Source organism: Stereum hirsutum, assembly GCF_000264905.1.
Source record: "Stereum hirsutum FP-91666 SS1 unplaced genomic scaffold STEHIscaffold_22, whole genome shotgun sequence".
Lineage (NCBI taxonomy): Eukaryota > Fungi > Basidiomycota > Agaricomycetes > Russulales > Stereaceae > Stereum > Stereum hirsutum.
Window position 1 is genome coordinate 431,173 of NW_006763152.1, and position 19,396 is coordinate 450,568.

A 19,396-nucleotide genomic window follows, 5' to 3' on the forward strand; every position below is an offset into this window, starting at 1 on the left:
GTCGTCTTCTTCTTCTTCTTCTTCTTCTTCTTCTTCTCTCTCCTCCTCTCTCTCTCTCTCTCTCTCTCTCTCTCTCTCTCTCTTCCTTCTTTCTCGGTGTTCTTTTCTGCGTTTTTGCGTTTCAGCGCCTTCGGATGATATGAGGGACGTATAGCTCACTTTTCGGTGTTTGATTGGTTCGGGGCACAGTGGATTCGACGGTCAGAGGCAAAGGGAAGGGGTCGACGAAGCAGGAAGCGAAAGAGAACGCGGCGAAGAATACGTATTTCGCCTTGACAGGCCGTGAGCACCTCCTTGCCTCCGTGCCTGCCTTGCCTGCTCCGTTTCCCCACTAACTCCCGTGATACTGGCTTCAGGATATTGAGGAGCCACATGCCGCACGCCCTTGGATGTGGGACGTACGTCACAATCGGAATCGAAATCGGGACGATTGCTTGGAGGGTGAAGGATGGGCGATGTGAAGATGAACGGAACATACAGCATCTATGCGCGATTTTCCCCTTGTTCGTTTTGCTTTGCTTTGCTTTTCATGGGAGGATGGGAACGGTCATAACGGCGGGAGCCGGTCGGAGGAATGTATCACGTATCTTGTGATTGTATGCTTGCTTGTCGTTGTTGTCGTCGTCGTTGTAGGGTCTGTAAAGTGTAGGATGTTATCGGGCTGCAATGTGTAATGTTCAATGAAAAACATCGTTTCGCATCGAAGGAATGTACATATGAGCAGTCGGATCTAACATTAGGGGAAATATGTAGCGGTTCACATCGTGTTTTGGCGATGTGAACTAAACCGATGACAGGTTCAACACTTCGTAAATTTGTCCTGACTTCAGTGTGAACCCCGACGGGAGAGTGGTCTCTTTCCACCTCTCCCCGTTCGCTGTCACGAATCAAAATGGCACCCACAGTCTGGCATGAGCCTCATGTACTGTAGCATCAAGAAGATGCTCAATGTCAAAGGTCATCAATAAGGGGGACGAGATACAAGAAGGACCAGACCCGTCTCGAGAATCGAAACTCAGTGTGAACTGAGTATTATATCCCGCACCGCATCTGACATTTTGAGTTCACACTTTTCGCTGTCAGAATGACGAAAGAAACTGATGTGAACTGCTACATATATGCCCTATTATATGCCGTTTATCGAAGTCGCCTGCGTCGCGTTTTATCATCGCAATCCGTACGCAGTTCAAAAGAGCAGATGTTGCGTGGCGTCAGAAAGGTATATAGCACTAAAGCGCTGTATAATAATTACTTATACATGACGACGACTGCTAACTGGCAGGCTACGTGCTCCCAGTAAATGTCTTTAACCTTCAATTTCCCTGCCCACGCAGCTCCCTCATCCGTTGGCTTGGCTGATTCCGTTCCGCTTGTGCCATGTTATTTTTCCTGGGAAGATACGATCCAGGGGATCGAATCATGATGGTCGGAGGAATATATGCGTGCTTGTCGTTGTCGTTGTCGTCGCCGTCGTTTTTGTGCAGGTCGGTGAGAGGTAGGATGCTGTTGGGTGCAACGTCCAATGGGATCCATCATTCTTCATCGATATCGATGGAGTGGTGAAATGGAATTACTCCGGACATGAATATAGCATAGACACATAGAAGTGAGGCAGGACAGAATGCGAACCAGAAATAAAGCAGTTGAAAACTCAACCACGGACCCATACCGGTACTATAAAACCTATAATCAAACCGCCACCGCCGCCACCTCCCTACCCCCCCTCTTCCACTCATCCCTCCTCATCCCCCTCCCTCCGTTCGTTCCCCTCGCACCGCGACCCTGACCGCCCATAACCAGCTCCTCAATCCTGCCCACCATCCCCATAACCTCTTCCAACCCTCCTCCTCCCCACTCCTGCCCTCCTCCTTGCCCGCCACCGCCACCGCCCTCCTCCCCCCAAACCACCCTCCCGCCCACCTCCCTCCTCACCCTCTCCACCACCTCCCTCGTTCTACTATCACAAACGACCCCATTCCTCCTCATCTCCCCCACCCTCTCCATCACGCCCCTCACGTCCCTAAACCCATCCCACAGTGTAAGGAGGAGTTCGTTGTACGCGGGCGTGGTGCAGCCGAAGACGTAGGAGGGGATGGAGAGGTGTTGGGCGTGGTGGAAGAGGGCGAGGGAGAGGTGCGGGTTGGAGTGTTTGGTGCGGAAGGTGCGCATGAGGTGCGCGAGGAGGTGTGGGTAAGTTGGGGGTTGGAGGATTGGGAGGGCTTTCTTTACTTTCACTTTCACTTTCACTTCCGATTCCGAGTCCGCGGAGGTGTCGAGCGAGGTGTTGCGTTCAGCGGCGATATCCCCCAATGCTTTCCGCGCATCCTCCTCATACCTCACACTCTCCCCAAACACCTCCCTCAACGCCCACTCCACCAACCCCGCATCACTCTCACAAAGCTCGATCTCCTCTTTCTTCCTATCCAACTCCGCGTCCAAATACGAACTTTTATTCCATTTCGACTTGGTCTTGCCGGATTGACGACGGAGGTGGGCGTAGAGCGAGCTGATGGATTGGGAGGTTTTGGAGAGCCCGATGGAGGCGCCTTCGATGGGTGCGAATTCGGCCTCGTCGTCGGCGCTTGCGTTGAACATGGACGAGGATGATGACGTAGACGCGCCCGAGGAGGACTGGGCATCGACGGCATCGAAGATCATGTTGAACATCTGGTCGAACGCGTGGATCTCGCGCGCGGTCATGCTCTGCCGTCGGGGGTTGTTGTGGTTCGGGTTGTGTTTTGAGGAGGGGTTGGGACGCGGGCGTGTGGGGAGGATTTGGGAGGGGAGGAGCGGGAGGTTGTCGATGTCGTGGAAGACTTGGTCCCAAGGGGTGCCGTGGGAAGAAAAGAGGGATTGACTGGGTGAGATGGGAGGATGGAGGGTTAGTATGCGTGCGGTGGTAGAAAAATGTCTTGTTGTTAGCGCATGGAATACAATGGAGTGTTCGCTGGTTGAGCATTGGTGCTTGAACGCGTAAAGTCTTGGACAGAGCCAACCATCATATTCCGAGCCTATCTAACGATCTTCTTGTGCATGCATGTATCTCTCCCAATACAGTTCCGCTACCCGTATACGGACGCGATGATATTCCACAAACGAAGAAAAAAAAACAGAGACGAAGACAGAGAAACACGCACTCTTTAGCAGGCTTCTCCGTAGATTTCGTGGCGTATCCTCGCGTCCGGCATGCAGGACTAGGGCCCAACGCACTGAAATACTGCGAGGATATAAGACGTCGGGGCTGATGAGCTCGCTGGATGAGACTCGGCTGAGCCGGAATGCCGTCGAAGGCGTTGGACGATGAGTCACGCATTTTGAGAGAGGAGGCTGGTAAGAACTGAGAGTCAGGATAGAGATGATGCGACGCTGTAAAGGGGAATATACGGTGAGTGGTAACTTATGGGATACGAAGATGAGGAGACGGACGTGTGATTGAACGGCTGATACGGCCCACTTTTCGGGTGAGCATCTCGAACAGTAGTCAGTACAAGCTCCTGGGATTTGGGTGTCAATTAAGGATGAAAAGGACGATGAAAGGAAGGGATAGGAAGAGATGGATGGTGGCGAACCCCAGCTCTGAGCTTCAGCTCAAAACCTAGCGGTCATCACGTGCCATCGTTCGGTCCCACGGATTATGGTCCGCACAAACACGGAACAAACATGGAACAAACAAAACGCGTCTTCTGTTTGACCGAGAGTGCCCGCCGCTTTCCTTCGCACAACCACTCTCATCGCACGCTGTAACTCACTTGGACTTAACATCCCATTTATCTCTTCCATCATGGCCGCGCCTCAGCAAACCAACTGGCCAGCTCTTTCGCAGGCCCTCGCCACCGTCTCTGCCGAGACCGCACTGATCCCCAACGCCCCTGCCATTGTGCAGAATCAACAATTGCACGCACAGCAACAAGCCTTGGCCCAGCAATTGCAAGCCAGCAATCAACAGACTCAAGCCAGCTTCCAGCAAATCCAAGCCATCCTCCAGCAACTCCAAGCCACCGTCCAGCAAGTCCAAGCCACCGTCCAGCAAGTCCAAGCCAACCAAGCAGAGACAACGACATGGTGCGCCTTTAGCCTAGGCAGTTCATTCATCGTTGTTTGGCATGGTGCTCAACTTATCCCCATTAGCCTTGATGGCATGCCGGCGAGGATTGCAAATGCCACCTGTGAGCTACAACTGCCCCTTGCCTACCCGCCCCTCCCAAACAACGCAGCACAGCCGGTAGGCCCGGGAGGTCCCATGCCGTGGACCAAACTGGATATCATCAACTACACCGGTCAGCCCTTGGTTGTCTTTATCTCTCCAATTCATCCTGGCTCATCAGAGTCCCCACCTTTCATTAGCTCCTCAAGCTGCAGATGCCTTGGCAGCTCTTGGGCTTCCCCCTCAGCACACTCTTATTCTACGCAGACAATCACTGGCTCGTTTCTTTGGTTTCGTGTTGTAAATGTATTTTCTTTGTTTTATATCGCCTCTCTGCCCTGTACTCTGGTGTATAGGGTTAATTTCATGATTATGTATTGTTTCCTCTCATTTGAGTATTATAACGTTCCAGCTGTAGCTTATGTCAGACTCCATCCCCTGTCTCCTGTTCACTTTCCCATCTCACCATCAATTATCCCTCGCCTTGTCTGTTGAGTTCAACCGTCAATGCAATGTTTTGGTCTTCTTGGTTTCTTTAAACGATCATTGGCTTCAATTCAGAGATGGTTCGAGTTGGGCCACACAAGTTGGCAGCGCCTGACCGTGGACTATCGTTCTTTGCCGTGACCTGAGATCGAACGACTGAGCGTAGGCGTCATATGGCCGACTTTTCGGGTGAGCATCTTGGGTAGGACTCAGTACACAATCTCGAGCAAAGACTTAGAGCTCCTGGACTTTCGACGTCGGGAATATTTGAAAGGACGAAGAAGGGATGAACGGTGGCGAACCCTGAAATAGGGTTATGGTCTCACATTTGACAATACAACGAAAACCAAGATGGAACAAAGAAATACAAGACACCTCCGTCCTTTCTCTCATCGCTCGGAACAAGTAAATTCGACCGCCTTTCCTGCCATGGCCGCTCCTCTCGCCCAACAGATGCAGCCCATACAAGAACAGATCCAAACCAACTTCCGAGAGACTCAAGCCAACTTCGACCAGATGTTTAAACAGATGCATGCCTGCAACACGGGGCTTGTAGCAAAGTAAGGTGCACCTCTTGATTCTCTATCAATTTCATTTATCACTCACCGTTCGCGTTCGCGTTCGACTTGACATTTCACTCATCCCATACATAGCATCGACGGCGGACGCCTTGCCCGCCCGCATCGTCAATGCCACCCGCGAGCCCATCTTCCCCTCTTCTACCTCGGCCTCAGGCTCCCCAATGACGCCGCCTGGCCCACGGGCACGGGAGGCCCTATGCCGTGGTCAAAGCTCGATATCATGAACTACGACGGTACGTTTTCCGCCCCTTTCTTTGTCCAATTCCCTCCCTCTCTTCCCCCAATTTGAACCTCATCTCATCCCCACGCGTGATGATTATACTAGAACCCGGAGCAGAAGCCGCATTGGCCCCCCTTGGACTCCCTTTGAATCCCCAGGATACCCTCGCTCTGCGCAAACGCTCGCTCGCTCGTTTCTTCGGGTTTTATCTCTGAACAGTCTGTGTTCGTTCTCTCGCTGTGGGAGTCTTCACTTCGATTTCTTGCTGCGAGGGTCTCCTGACTGGCGTTGTGGTCTGGCTTCTGCCTCTGTGGTGGGTATGTCATTATTGTGTATCGTTCATCTCTCTCTCTCGAGCATCGAGCATTGTATCTGTGACACGGTAATTATCCCGACTGTATCTCTAGGCAGGCGCCGGGTTTCGTCCCACTGTTACTGTTTCAACCATAGAATGTATCCTTGATATATATCTCCTCGCTTGTATTCTCATCTTCTCATCTCCAACCTGTACTGTCAATGCCATGTAAGTGCTGTGCTGTGTGTTGGTACTGGCAAGTGGGGACAGGAGGGAGCCGGGAACAAGGCTGAGTGGCTGAAAATCTGCGGAGTGCAGAAAACACGTGGACATTGAAAGTCAGAAAGTTGAACCCTCCACAGCGCGTAATTTGCCGTTCGACTGCCATTGCTCTTTGCACCTTGCAACTCTACAGTGTCTAGTCTGTCTTTCTTCGCCCTTCGGGTGCTGTCTATGAACCTCGCAAAGCCAAGAACAAATACAGAATCGTAATTGGTCTCATAAAACCCGTCTTGATTCAAGTCGGTCTAGAAGATGGTCAACTTGGACGATGTCCGGACTATCGAGACCGACTCCTTTCTGGACCACATCCTTAACTGGACGAATGCTGACAACGACGTCTTCAACGTCTTCAACACACTCAATGCAACAAATTTGACCCAGTGGCTTTCCTTGCCGTTAGCGACGGATCCGAACTTGCTGGAAGAGGATATGGACTTGCTCTACTCTGCGTTCGCGGATACCGCGAACGCAATTGTCGGTGCCTGCAGCGCTACGAATCCTAGAGTTGAACTCGCACTTGATGTCTCCTGGCACGCGAGTCCCATAAAAGCGCGATTCACCCTGGCTTACTGGCCTTTATCGGACTAGGGGACGCACTAGATGAGTTCAAGAGACTCGAAGCGCAGATTTGGGAGCTCGAGCGTCAACTGTTCTCTGGACCGGAGGGGACTGAGACTGAGGCTGAGAATGAAAAATCAAAGCTTCAGGTGTGTCCATTCTTTTTTCGATTCGATCCAAGCACCTCTAAATATTCCGCCTCGTCGCTTTGTATCAGCATAAGGAGTTGCGTCGTAAATTCGATTTACGGTGGCTGTGCACCCACGTTCCTGTCGAAATCAAAGCGACGAACGGCAAGGAGGAGATGCTATCAGGGATCGTTCAACTTTCCCGTTACATGCAGACGATGCTCGCCAAGCAACTCGACCGGCGCTTCGCTATAGGACTTCTCCTGTGCGACTCGAAGCTCACGGTATGGTTGTGCGACCGCTCTGGGTTGGTCGGAACGCGCACTGCAATCGACATACATGACGTACGTTTGTTTGTGTTCCTTATCTGTTTTCACCTACTTACTCCAACGGGATGTTTTATTTTTATCTTTTTGTTCTTCGTTTGCTGTGCACAGGAGCCTGAGAAGTTCATCCAAGTCATCATATCTCTGTCTCGTCTCAATCCCTCAAGACTCGGTTATGACACCACGATGCGTATCTATCGCATGGACACGGCCACGTATCACCTCTCCACAGACAGCGACGTGAACGTCGCCGATTACGGCGCGAGCCCGCACGAAACGACTTGGGCTATCCAAGGCCCGCGATCTGACGGGACCGAGGGCGAACTTGACGTGTACCTGACGGTCAAAGCGATCTGTACCGCGCGAGTTTCGCAGGTGATGGACGGGCCAGTGACGATTGTGTGGTTTGTTGTGAACGAGAGAACCATGGAGGTGAGGTCTCTCGTGGTACGTATATTATATTGACTGATCAAATATACTGACCTCGCCTACGACATAGCGTTTTGTGCTCAAACAGTCGTGGCGGGAGGAGACGTCGGAGACTGAAGCAACGTTCCATAAATCCCAGTCCGAGCCGCCCTCTTCTCACATCTGTGATATCGTCAACTCGGTGGAGATCAGAGTCATGGACAATGAGCAGGGAATCATGGTGGTCGCCGACACGCTCAATCATATTCGTCGCGGCGTGGAGGTCCACGGCGGGCCCACTTCGTATCCTGAACATTATTCCGACGTAGAATTCGGACGCCGACCGGTGACGAACCGCGTCTTGACGTGTACTTTGATGAGGACGTACGGGTGGCCTGTCAGATTCTTCAAAGACGTTCACGAGCTTGTCAATACCCTAATTGATGCCGTGAAAGGTGAGCATCCCTCAAGCTCTTCGAATGTTATGAGCATCCTGCTGGCAGCGTATTGACTGCATGTATGTAGGGCACCGCGATTACTGGTTCAGTCTTATGCTTCATCGAGACGTCAGTACCGGCAACGTGCTTATCTGTCCGATGTCCGATATCGATATCGAACATACCTCTGGTAAACTCATCGACCTCGATGATTCGAAAAGGTCAGAGAAGTGCGTGGAGTACCCAGCGTTGACGGACAAGATCACCCAGGATGAGGCAGAAGCTATGGTTGTGATCATTAAGACCAGGTACTCAGTGTCTGTATCCACCGATATCGCTCACATCCTCAAGTTCCGTTACGGATCTCATTGGATGGCATATCTCGCTCAAGTTTTTGAGACAGTACCGCGCCCCATCGCCTCCACAGAAACGGTAATTTATGCTGTTGTTTTGATCATACTCCAGAAACTCACCCAATAACTTAGCTGACGATGCAAGACCTATTCCTGGAGACACCTTCCGTGAGCTTTCATGCTGACCGTCCAACTAATGTCTTAACTCACTATCGTCCTCTAGAATGCCCCTCCTTCCTGGGATGGGTATCTTCCACATACAAGACATAGAACGGTGAGCAAACAGACTCATTCACATGTCACCTTCCGCCTGACCCGAATATTTCGCTACAGGGCACTAGGGCTTTCATGAGCGGCGAAATTATACACGATCGTTATCTCGGTACCGACATTGCGGGGCGGAAGGGCCCGCTGGTTCACAGCGCCATTCATGATCTCGAGTCTTTCTTCTGGGTCCTTCTTCATCTTTGCCTCACACGTGACGGTCCTGGCGGAGGACTTCGAGATGAGCTATCCAGCGACGACCCATTGACCGCTGGGACCAGGCCTTTATATGCCGCCGTTTACTGTCTATTCGACTCCGAGGACGATCAGGTTCTATACGACAACAAACAGCATCTCTTTGATAAACTTGAAGAGCTCCGCACAATCATCCTAAAGTGCATACACCCGTACTTTGAGCCTTTGAAGGATCTCCTCGCCAGGTGGTGGACGACCATTCGCTTTGGATACATCACCTACGACGACTATGCGGCGGGAAGCATACATGACCGTATTCTCGCGGTCTTCGAGGACGAGCTCGGGAAGATACAGTCGAACCCTGACTTGCATTCGAATCTGGACGCCGACGAGGTTGCGCGCATGGAGGATAAGAAGGAGAAGGAGATTTGGGGAAGGAAGGACGACCTCGAATTCATTCAACGCCGGGTTAGCCAACTTGGAGAGAGCTTAAAGAGGCGATCGCTGTGTGGGCAGGAAAAGGTCGGGGATGGCATCTGCTAGGATTGTGTAGCCTGGCCATTTGTGGTCGTATTATATAGTCGTCGTACAGTGCTTCAAAGGTATCTTCCGACGCCACGCAACAATCACTCTTTCGAAGCACGTTTGGATTGCGTTGGTACAATGCGGTAAAGTCGAATTCGATACACGTTGTACAGAGTGAAAACAGGAGGGGATGGTGGCAAAGTGGCGAACCTTTGAGTCGGGTTAAGGTTCAAATTGGGCCACATCCACAAAATGATAATGTTGAACACCGCGTTGACCAACAGCTTCGTACCACGATCTACTCTCATTCTTCGCTGCCCGATTGTTGTATATGTGCCTTGCATAGTCCAGAGATGCTCAAGTGTTCCATAAAGTGTATCTCAGGCTCTCCCATAGCGGCTTCAATCTGGTCTAGGGTCTATTGTTATGCACTGGCACAGCAGGCGTGCGTCTCTTCGCTTCATTGGCAGCCTCGTGTTACTAGCTTTGAAAGGGACTTACAGCTGAATGTCCTTAGTCTCAAAGCGTAAACCGGAATCATATAGTTTCGTGCCTTGCACGTTGTACGTAGCAATATCCATCGATGCGGCACCTGGCACCTCACGATGATAGATAGCTCTCATTGACAGTCTCTTTTGTTCTGCTCTCCAGGCTCGGACCGGATTCGGTACTCTGTACTCGAATGCGCACCAGCGAACAAAGCCGCAACGTGGCACCGACCATATCGCAATGTCCAGAACAAGACGAGGAATGAAAAGCGGTCTCTGGGTACAGAGAGTATAAAAGACGAAGGCGCATAACATAGGAGTTCACCGTTTCCGTTTCCATCGTTTCCGCCATCAATCCATCGTCCCATCACGAACCCAGGCCCCCAAACACGATAATATAGAAGATAAAAGAATGACGAGCGGTTATCCTCTCCCTCTTATCACTATGACTTGTGGCTCGGACGTCGCTCTTGAGAGCATGGAGTACGTCTTCCCTCAATCTACACTCGACACCGCTGGGTTTGACGCTGATGCTCATGACTATGACTATGCTGACTGTGGTACGCGGCGAAATAGCGCTCGACGAGCGATTCCGTATGAGATGGGGTTCATGAAGGTACTTACAACCCTTCCCTTTGTTCAAGTTCCCATGCCCCCACCTTTCATCGCAATGCTGACTCTCGATCCATCTATCCATCGTCATCGCCAATGTACACAGAACGTCCTCCTCCGGGCCCTGAACAACATCTATTCTCTCGGTGTCTCCGACGACATAATGACGCAGAAAGCAGAGTTTGAGAAATATATCGTTGGTGTATGTGGAGTTTTGTTAGTTCATATTCAAGGTGCGTGTATGTCTTCTTCTTTGTACTCTAGATGCGATACCGCCGCTTGGCGTGAACCTTTCATCGAAGACCAGGCTGATACTAACTTCATATGTGGCGTGTGGCGTGGCTAGGTGACATCAACTTCTTCACCACCCCAAGCCAATCCGGGATCGTCCTCTCCGACGAGGCCGTACTCGGGAACGAATGTCTTCCTGAATTGAAAGATATTGTGGAGGATGTGAAGAGGTTGCAGGAGGTTCTGCGTGGATGGGTCGAGGTGCGTTCTCATTTTCTTCCTACCGTTGTATCGCCCCGTTTGATCATCGCGTCTTGCCTTGCCTTTTCGTCGCTGATGTTCCAACACGCTCGGATTGATCAGTCTGGCGACTACGATTCCTCGCAGCTGCTCGACCTCCTCGCATTTGGGCCCGACCTGGCCAAGAGGATGCACGCGCAAGTCAATGCTGTGGATGTGGATCGTTTGATCGAAGTCGTTGATGAGGAGGAGGTCAAGGAGATGTTGAGCGGTATGTTCATTCAACCTTCGATTTTTATAGAGTCTGTGGTCCCTGACCCAGTTGGATGAACGCGTACAGCGAACGTGGAGTGGTTCGCAGGACATAACGACCTGCCTTTCCTCATCCCGTACATCTCCCTCTCCTCTATTCCTTCACCGTGTACTCATAGCCATGTCATATCTCGTGTACAAACATATATAGGTTCCTCCAGGCCCATCACGATATCGAGACCTCGAGCCATTGGCCTCCTATCACCGAAGAAGGAAGACAGGTGTTGCCGGTCTTGGCGGAGCAGTATGCTGGGTACGTCGACACGCTCCCCTTCTTCACCCAACCGTCACCCCTTATGGCTCCGGGGTGATTTTGTGCTGATTGTATCCCGATTCCCTATGTGCAGATGTTGGCGTTTGGCACCGTTCAGCCCGTTCGGGGGTCCTCGTTGCTGAGCACTCGGACTCTTCAAACCCATCCTACATCCATGTTCGTTGGTTCCTCCTTCCTTGATTGTTGGTTTGATCGTGTGGATTTTTGGGGTGTTTTACCGATTATTGTTGAGTGTGGTGTTACTGCAATGCTCTGTAATCTGTATACTGTAATTTATCTCTAGCTGCAAAGTTACACTGGGCGTAAATTTCCTTGTCTTAACGAATTCGTCGTCCTAATCCCGGTCCGAACTTCCAAACTGTAATGGTATTCTTTAAGATAGCGTGGGCGACCTACGATGGTAAGAGGCGTCCTCATCCAACAAATATCACCTCGGGACATGAAAATGTCGCAAATCGAGGAGTATGTCCTGTCTCTATACCACCAAGAGCATCGGTTGGTAATGGTATCCCCTCCTTCCGTAACAGAGACAATACGTAGCTGACCTGCGGACAGGCATGATGTGCAATGCGAGAAACCCCTTCGACAATATATGGATCGGTTTGCTCGACCGCCCAATGGTGCTAAAATCCGAGAGGGGGATCATTCAGCAGTCAACCATTTGGAACACCACCTTAGTCATGATGATCTTTATTCGAGCCGTGATATTACAGTTGACGCCAATCACTTTCGAGACAACGATAACACTCGCTGCAAAATATAGGACGGAGTCATCCACGAGATATTCAGCAGATAGATGGCAAACACACCGGGGGAAGTAGATCAGCGCGTCAACAACACTCGCAAATATTTCTCAACCGCAGTAATATCCTCGAGACTATCAGAGCAACATACCCGTCTGGTCTAACGATCACGACAGCTCCCTCAGACCGAACGCGATAGGCTTCATACATCATCCCACCTTTGGTTTTCGTAGCATCTTGCGCATCAAGCAATACTCTATGAACGTCCCAAAAATCCGCACATGAGTGAAAACAACGCAGACGAAAGACATAAGACGTACTTCGTCCAGCGAGACCTTAGAACAGCCGGAACGTCGAAATACTCGGACGTCTCTTTCTCCCCATGAGGATGCACAAGAAGTCGAACTCCTTGTCGCGATGGTCGCGAATCGCGAATGACGAAGTGTTCTGCTCGGCGAACCGTTTGACCCGCTCGGACGCAGCTGATGTATACACATCTCCAATGAAATCGAGAATTTTGAAGCGTGTGTCTGATGGAGAAAGTCCTTGAATTTCGACTGGCTGGTCGCTTCCCGCATAAAGAACAGCCCGGGGTGGAAGACACCGAAGATGATTGACACTTATTTGAGTGTTAGATATGACGATTGTAGTATATGTCGCACCATAATAATACACTCGCAGGACGGCAAGTCCGATGTTCATGCTCATCTCGTAGAGAAGTAGATGACAAAATGTTCCAGACGCAAAGCTAAGCCAAGCCATCATCTCCACACCGTTGACCAAAACGTTATCTTTGAGCATCGAAACCAGCCGTTCCGTGGGGGGGGGGGGGGGGCATCCGTAACGGAATAAGATGTGCTCCAAAGTGGGTGTGACATTCGGTGTCGGCCAAACTCTGAGGTGATCCAAAGTGATCCGGTCTGAAGCATCTGGGGACGCCTGACTGTGATGCGTCAGACAGAATGAGACGACGGAGAGAAGCACACAGTGAGATACAATGGCAGCGTTCATGTGTGAGATACTGAATAACTCGAGAGAAAAGCTATGCCAATCGAAAGCCGAGCCTAGTGTAGAGCATGCATCATGGGACGAAGGCAAGACGAGACTCGGAGAGCAAGTAGTACTTAGGGCACAATTCAGACTCCGCGGAGAAGTCCGATGGTGGATAGGGGCGCCACGGTGGCACTCATGGTACTCTGTGCTCCGGGAGGCTGCGGTGGCTCGCACTGTTGAAGTCCGAAGCTACGCGTAAGCCTGAGAGTCCCTCGGTTCTTAGAATTTTGAGCCATGCACTGCCCCCAGGTCTCAGTGCAAGCGCCGAACCGTATGCACAAATACGACGCTCCCAGCGCTCCTTGCTCTTAACCTTGCCCGTATCGTGAAATTCTCCTCAGTACCACAACGCAAGACATATCGTCATGTCCAGAAACCATTTGGACCCAGATTTCGAGTACGTTCCGCCTCTATCCCAATTAGAGTTGTTTCGACTGATATGACTTGTGCTCCTATTCTGACCACATAGATCTTCGAGGCCTGCCAGTGCGCCCTCATACCTGTCCGACTCGAATGCAGATGGACTGACAGCGAGACTCTCAGGTATGTATACCGTCCATGACCCCTTGCCCTCAGACTAAGGTGCATGTTTTGCTTGCAGACGTTGTAGTTTTGGCTGGTCTGAATGAGAAAAATCTGTCCACGACCCATCTGGAGGTTGCCATCAATGGCGGGACAGCTCAGACGAGCGCTGTTGTCGAGGATTCTGCCAATCCGAAATGGCTCCAGACAAGTGAAAGCATGCTATTGTGAGAGTTCTGCAAAAGATACAGATGTATGTAGACATTACTGAAACGGATGTCTCCAAGTACAAACGTACACCCTTCATCCACTCTGCACGTTCGACTTCTCCGGAAGAGTCGCCTTGGGCGCTTAGGAAACCGTCGTCTTCTTGGAGAGTATCGGGGCTTGGTATTTGAACTCCTGTCGGAAGGTACGTCCATATTCATCCAGTATTTTGATCCGCACACGTCTGAGTTGACAGAGACAGAGACAAAAGGAAAAACGGTCGAACTGACCAAACCCAATGACCCAAAACCGGGGGCCATCAAGTTATCATTTCATCTGATCATCAACGATAGTCCTCCGGCATCTCTCGAGGAACTCGGATTAGACGCTGTCACGGTTTCTCTCGCTGATACTCGATTGGCTCTCGTGCGGCTCCAAGCTGGAACCACCGCATTGACGGTCTCCAACACTGTGGACACTGCGATCTCTGTAGAAAGCCATGCTCAGTCAGTGACTGAAGGTGCAAAGAACCTCGACAGTGAACAGGTGATCGGGATTCTGGTGGCAACATTGGACGCCGTGATCAGTGTGGGAGACGAGCTAGCCACGGTATGTTTTTCTTATTGGCGATGGGTACCTCCGTGAATATTGTATATAAGTCACTGTGTCGTACAGGCACATCCGGTGATCAAAGTTGCTTGGACTGCCATAACCTATCTCTACAAGGTTGGTCTTTGACTGCCGATAAGTCGATTAATTCCTGGTGGCTGATTTATTCCTGGGCTTGGCGGTGGCTCACAGGCTTGCAAGAACCAGCAGGAGCTTGACGAAGAGGCTCGACAGCTGGCGGAAGATATTTCTGTCATGCTTGCTTACGTGGCTGCATGCAAGGATCTACAGCCAGTGGATGGAACAGAGAATATCATCTTACGGGCTGTGCGCTTGACTCAGGAGGGTGTTTGCCTGATAGATCTGTTTTTTAGGCAGCATAATTTTGCAGGTAGCATGCTTGCACGTTTCTCACAGTCAAGATTGAAACTCATTTAATGTCCTGATAAAGTGCGTGCAATCATCGCCCCATTCGCCGACACGAAGAGCCACCTGGAAGAGTGTCGACGCAAGGTGTGCAAGTTGCGGCAAGAATTCGACACTGCTATCGTAGTTGATATCTGGAAGCGAGGCGTGTGCTTTATTTCGGGTTCGCCTTTTACAGGCCTAATCGAATACACACAGACCAGGACGTCAGGACGCAAAAAGCGTTGCAAGATCAGAAGATCGTATTGTTGCAGCTGCCCTTTGCCAAAGATGCGACTTGGGATTCTAGCCAAGCTTGCATGCCCGGAACTCGTACTGCTCTGCTGGAGAACTTCTGGTCTTGGTTCTACACTGATTCCGATAAAACGAGCATCTCCGTGCTCACGGCACCTCCAGGGGCTGGAAAGACTGCCTTTGCGCATAAAGTCGCTTATGATGCGTCAGATTCGGGGATAACCATCCTCTCGTTCTTCTTTGACCGCACATTCGACAATAGGAATCATCCGCGAGCCTTCGTAGGAACCATCATCCACCTCCTCAGCGGCCTCAATCCGCAGTTCATGACCTCTCTCTGTAGCACTCTAGATACGAAGCTAGAGCTTACAGCCGCGTCACCTGTGCGCCAGTTCAACGAGCTTGTAGTGAAGCACGCTGCTACATTTGCCAATCAGCACATACTTTTGATCATAGATGCTTTGGATGAATGCTCGGAGCATAGTGACGATCTCATGGCTATTATTCGTGACCAGCTCCCTGCGCTTCCTCCGTCTTTTCGTGTCTTGGTTACTTCCCGGTCAGAGAAGCCTCTCCTTCGACGCATGCAATCAATACAACATGTTCACCATCTCACAGTCGAGCTCGACGGTGCAGAGAACCGAGCGGACATATCCACCTATGTCCGTAAACGATTTCATGTAATTGCGTTTGAACACGGCTTAAAAAACTCGTGGCCTGGCGAGGAGCGATTTCAGTCCTTCGTTGAGAAAGCCGGTGGTCTCTTCGCTTGGGCATCCGTGGCTCTCGACTATATTGGGCGAGCCAAACTCTTCGGACGAGACGAAAAGCTTAAAGACATCCTCTCGCAACGGTGTACACTCATCACACCTGTTCAGGAACGGATGGATGAACTATATATAACTGTCCTCGGGGCGTGCGAGTGGGGTGATGTCGACTTCGTCCAAGGCTATCAGCATGTCATGGGCTCCATGGTGGCTTTACGGCAGCCCTTGTCGAAATCATCTCTAGAGAGTCTTTTGAACAACACGACTGGTGTTGTCGTTGAAGTCCTCGACATTCTGTCGCCACTCTTCACTGAGTGGAAGACGGATGATACACCGATTCAGCTCCTTCACCTTACGCTCCACGAATTCCTCGTTCAACAGGACCGATCTCATGCATACTTCATTGACGATGTCAAACATTCTCGCAGGCTCGGACTGCGATGCTTAGCCATTCTTACAAATACGTTCGAGGGTGGACTGCCTGGTCTGGGCTACGCCTCGTCCTGGGATCCACACATTGTTCGACCTCTTCCGTCGATCTCCATTCTCGAGAGTGTTGCATACGCGTGTCGATACTGGATAGAGCACATCTCCCTTGTGCAATCTCCTATAGAGCAGGAGTATGTGGATGCACTTGAGATGCTCTCGCCTTATGTTATCTCCTGGGTGGAGCTTACAAGTCTCAGCGGCGCATTTCCAGTTCTCACCGAGCTACGGGAAAAGATTATGGTATGTGTTCTTCTCTCAAACACTAACTCAATACCTAACGCTAATGTGGACTGTATGTACAGGTTCTTGGCCTGGAAGACACAGAACTTGCGAAAAGTCTCTCCTCCTCCACGTTTGCAAATTCTCTGTCCAAACTCTCCAACTGTCTCACAGATGTTGGTCGACGAGAGGATTCCTTGAGGGCTATTGATGAAGCGGTTTACATTCACCGCCAGCTTGTGAAAACCCACCCCGATGTATTTGACCCTGATCTTGCCGGATCTCTCACTAATCTCTCAGCCCGTCTGCTACGTGTCGGTCGTCGTGAGGATGCTTTGAAAGCGATCGAAGAGGCGGTTCATATGTATCGTGAGCTTGTGCAGGTCCGCCCTGAGGTTCTCAAGCCACAGCTAGCCATATCTCTCATTAACCTCTCATTAGTCCTGTCGAGTGTTGATCGTCGAGATAGCGCTTTGCAAGTGAGCAGAGAGACTGTTCAGGTTTACCGCCAACTCGTCCAGGACCGTCCTCACGCATTCAGTCCCAACCTTGCCTTGTCTCTCAACAACCTCTCTAATTATCTGGAAGATGTTGGCCTTCCAGAGGAGGGTTTGACAGTGGCCGAGGAAGCGGTTCAAATTTACCGAGAGCTTGTGCATGACCGTCCCGGAGCATTCAATCCTGACCTCGCCAGAGCTCTCAACACCCTCTCAAGCCGACTTGCAAGCATTGGTCGTCCAGAGGATGGCCTCAAAACGAGTGAAGAGGCAGTCCACATTTACCGCGAGATCGTACAGGACCATGCCCAAGCATTCAATCCAGATTTCGCCTCGTCTCTCCATAAGCTCTCCTGCCGATATTCAGATATCGGTCGTCGAGAAGACTCGTCGAAGGCGATTGAAGAAGCGATTGACATATATCGCCAGCTGTCACAGGACAATGCTGAGGCATTCAATCCAAGCCTCGCCAAATGTCTCAACGATCTCTCGAGTAGATTGGCAGATGATGGTCATCGAGAGGATGCATTGAAGGCAATTGAAGAAGCCGTTGAGATCCGCCGCCAGCTCATGAAACACCACCCTGGAATATTCAATGCGGACCTTGCTGGATCTCTGATTAATCTCTCAACCCGGTCTAAAGACCTCGATCGTCGAGAGGATGCTTTGAGTGCGATCGAGGAAGCAGTTCACGTCTATCGTCAACTCGCACAGGACCGTCCCAAGGTATTCAAATTCTATCTCGCCATATCTCTTAACAACCTCTCCGTGTGTTTTGCAGCAGCGGGTCGTCAAGAGGAGGCTCTGAGATCTATCGAGGAGGCGGTTCCCATGTGCCGCCAGCTTGCGCAGGACCGCCCAAATACATTCAATCAGTATCTTCCAGAATTTCTCAACACCTTTTCCAGTCGCTTGGTAGATGTTGGCCGTCGAGAAGACGCCTTTAAGGCGATAGAGGAAGCAGTCCTCATCCTTCGACAGCTCGCACAGGAGCGCCCCAATGTATTCAATCCAAAGCTCGCTGAGTCACTGCGCGACCTCTCCAACTGGTTTGCGGATCCCGATCATCTAGAAGATGGGCTGAGGGCGATAGAAGAAGCGGTTGGTATTTACCGCGAGCTGGCGAAGAACCTCCCCAAAGCATTCAGTCGCGATCTTGCCTTGGCTCTTAACAGCCTTTCAGCTCGCCTTGCAAGTGTCGGTCGTAGAGAAGATGCTTTGGAGGCAATCGAGGAAGCGGTTCGTATCCACCGCCAGCTCGCGCACGACCTTCCCGTTACATTCAATCCAGAACTTGTCTTCTCGCTTTGCATCCTTTCCTGCAGGTATCATGATTCCAATCGCCCGGACGACACCTTACGAGCCGCGACAGAGTGCCTTGCACTTTATCGGCCCTCTCCCGGAAGGAGACTGACGGTGCTTCTCCAAGATACAACAAATGTACTCCAGCAAGTGGCAAATGCCATGCGTCGATTAGGTCATATAGAGGAGGCAAACGAGTTTGTTTCTCTAGCAGAGTCACTGAAGAGGCCGGGAAAACAGTCGGCGGCGAAAGAGACTTCTAATGCGTAGACCAGGTAAGCTTGCGTCTATTCACGCCCGATGTCAAAATAATCTAGTGACATCTACAATGCGATCTAGTGACAAAAACTATAGAGTATGCACATTGTGCTTTCTCGTGTTTGGTAGGAAGAACTTTATACGACGTCGCGTTCGGCATGCCGAGTTTGTACACGTAGCTTTCAACATGATTATGCCTTGGTGTACCGGCTTGGTAAACGAGAAATGGAATACGAACGTCGTGGCAACGCCGAGCAAGGCCGTCAAAAGACTGTGTGGAGAGTGCGACAAGCCAAAGTTTATCAAATTAGACAAAGATTTAGTCGAAATCCCACAGGCCGAACGGATGATCGGTCGTTCATTCGCTCCAAACATTGTTCCATGCTCACGACTCTGGACGGTAGAATGAGCACGGCCCACATCTGAGAGGACTAGAAAACTGCTCAGAGGTGTATGGAAGCAGGCGTGTAAGCACTCAATGAAGCAATGCATTGTGGATGACTCAGAGGTACACGGACGCCCTGAATCCCATCACCAACGCTTGAACGTGAACGTCACAACGTTAACACCGCCCCTCCGGCCAGCTCGGGAACAATAAAAACTCGAGAAGGGACTCACAATCTGCTGGCCACCAACAAGCACCCTCGTGTCCGCAGTCTTCCTTGGTATCCACCAGACGAATCCTTCAGTTCCTGCAAGAATTATTATCGC

General features: G+C 50.9%; 8 protein-coding genes across 8 annotated transcripts in view; 6 read left to right on the top strand and 2 right to left on the bottom strand.

Annotated features, from left to right (window-relative positions):
* The window catches only part of STEHIDRAFT_135570 (uncharacterized protein), a gene marked incomplete at both ends in the record, with an annotated part of 1,380 nt that extends 1,045 nt beyond the window's left edge, over positions 1-335 (top strand). Inside the window, one exon of the mRNA XM_007310908.1 lies at positions 190-335. Coding sequence (XP_007310970.1) covers positions 190-335 — 146 coding nt within the window. The remainder of the gene's footprint in view (positions 1-189) is intronic.
* A 1,354-nt stretch (positions 336-1,689) lies between these two features.
* STEHIDRAFT_172954 (uncharacterized protein) lies at positions 1,690-3,543 on the bottom strand (the record flags this gene model as incomplete). The annotated part of the gene is made up of 3 exons (XM_007310909.1): positions 3,427-3,543; positions 3,138-3,366; positions 1,690-2,857 (listed from the first exon to the last, which is right to left on the bottom strand). Exons 1-3 carry the CDS (start codon positions 3,467-3,469, stop codon positions 1,690-1,692), a joined length of 1,440 nt encoding a protein of 479 aa, XP_007310971.1. The 5' UTR covers positions 3,470-3,543.
* A 238-nt stretch (positions 3,544-3,781) lies between these two features.
* Positions 3,782-4,448, top strand: STEHIDRAFT_163242 (uncharacterized protein; the record flags this gene model as incomplete). Its single annotated transcript, XM_007310910.1, has 3 exons — positions 3,782-4,062; positions 4,129-4,277; positions 4,345-4,448. 3 exons carry the CDS (start codon positions 3,782-3,784, stop codon positions 4,446-4,448), a joined length of 534 nt encoding a protein of 177 aa, XP_007310972.1.
* Positions 4,449-5,059: 611 nt separating this feature from the next.
* On the top strand, positions 5,060-5,646 carry STEHIDRAFT_163243 (uncharacterized protein; the record flags this gene model as incomplete). Its single annotated transcript, XM_007310911.1, has 3 exons — positions 5,060-5,190; positions 5,284-5,444; positions 5,537-5,646. The coding sequence occupies 3 exons, from the start codon at positions 5,060-5,062 to the stop codon at positions 5,644-5,646; spliced, it is 402 nt and encodes a 133-aa protein (XP_007310973.1).
* A 614-nt stretch (positions 5,647-6,260) lies between these two features.
* Positions 6,261-9,220, top strand: STEHIDRAFT_163244 (uncharacterized protein; the record flags this gene model as incomplete). The annotated part of the gene is made up of 9 exons (XM_007310912.1): positions 6,261-6,486; positions 6,597-6,715; positions 6,784-7,038; positions 7,132-7,467; positions 7,520-7,883; positions 7,954-8,297; positions 8,351-8,386; positions 8,442-8,492; positions 8,552-9,220. The coding sequence occupies 9 exons, from the start codon at positions 6,261-6,263 to the stop codon at positions 9,218-9,220; spliced, it is 2,400 nt and encodes a 799-aa protein (XP_007310974.1).
* A 915-nt stretch (positions 9,221-10,135) lies between these two features.
* Positions 10,136-11,396, top strand: STEHIDRAFT_163245 (uncharacterized protein; the record flags this gene model as incomplete). Its single annotated transcript, XM_007310913.1, has 6 exons — positions 10,136-10,306; positions 10,409-10,535; positions 10,649-10,794; positions 10,897-11,044; positions 11,114-11,162; positions 11,237-11,396. 6 exons carry the CDS (start codon positions 10,136-10,138, stop codon positions 11,394-11,396), a joined length of 801 nt encoding a protein of 266 aa, XP_007310975.1.
* A 1,042-nt stretch (positions 11,397-12,438) lies between these two features.
* STEHIDRAFT_163246 (uncharacterized protein) lies at positions 12,439-12,903 on the bottom strand (the record flags this gene model as incomplete). The annotated part of the gene is made up of 1 exon (XM_007310914.1): positions 12,439-12,903. The coding sequence occupies one exon, from the start codon at positions 12,901-12,903 to the stop codon at positions 12,439-12,441; it is 465 nt and encodes a 154-aa protein (XP_007310976.1).
* Positions 12,904-13,520: 617 nt separating this feature from the next.
* STEHIDRAFT_163247 (uncharacterized protein) lies at positions 13,521-18,697 on the top strand (the record flags this gene model as incomplete). The annotated part of the gene is made up of 10 exons (XM_007310915.1): positions 13,521-13,552; positions 13,625-13,698; positions 13,757-13,888; positions 13,939-14,067; positions 14,141-14,493; positions 14,560-14,610; positions 14,686-14,884; positions 14,945-15,066; positions 15,123-16,649; positions 16,712-18,697. The coding sequence occupies 10 exons, from the start codon at positions 13,521-13,523 to the stop codon at positions 18,695-18,697; spliced, it is 4,605 nt and encodes a 1,534-aa protein (XP_007310977.1).
* Between the last annotated feature and the right edge of the window lie 699 nt (positions 18,698-19,396).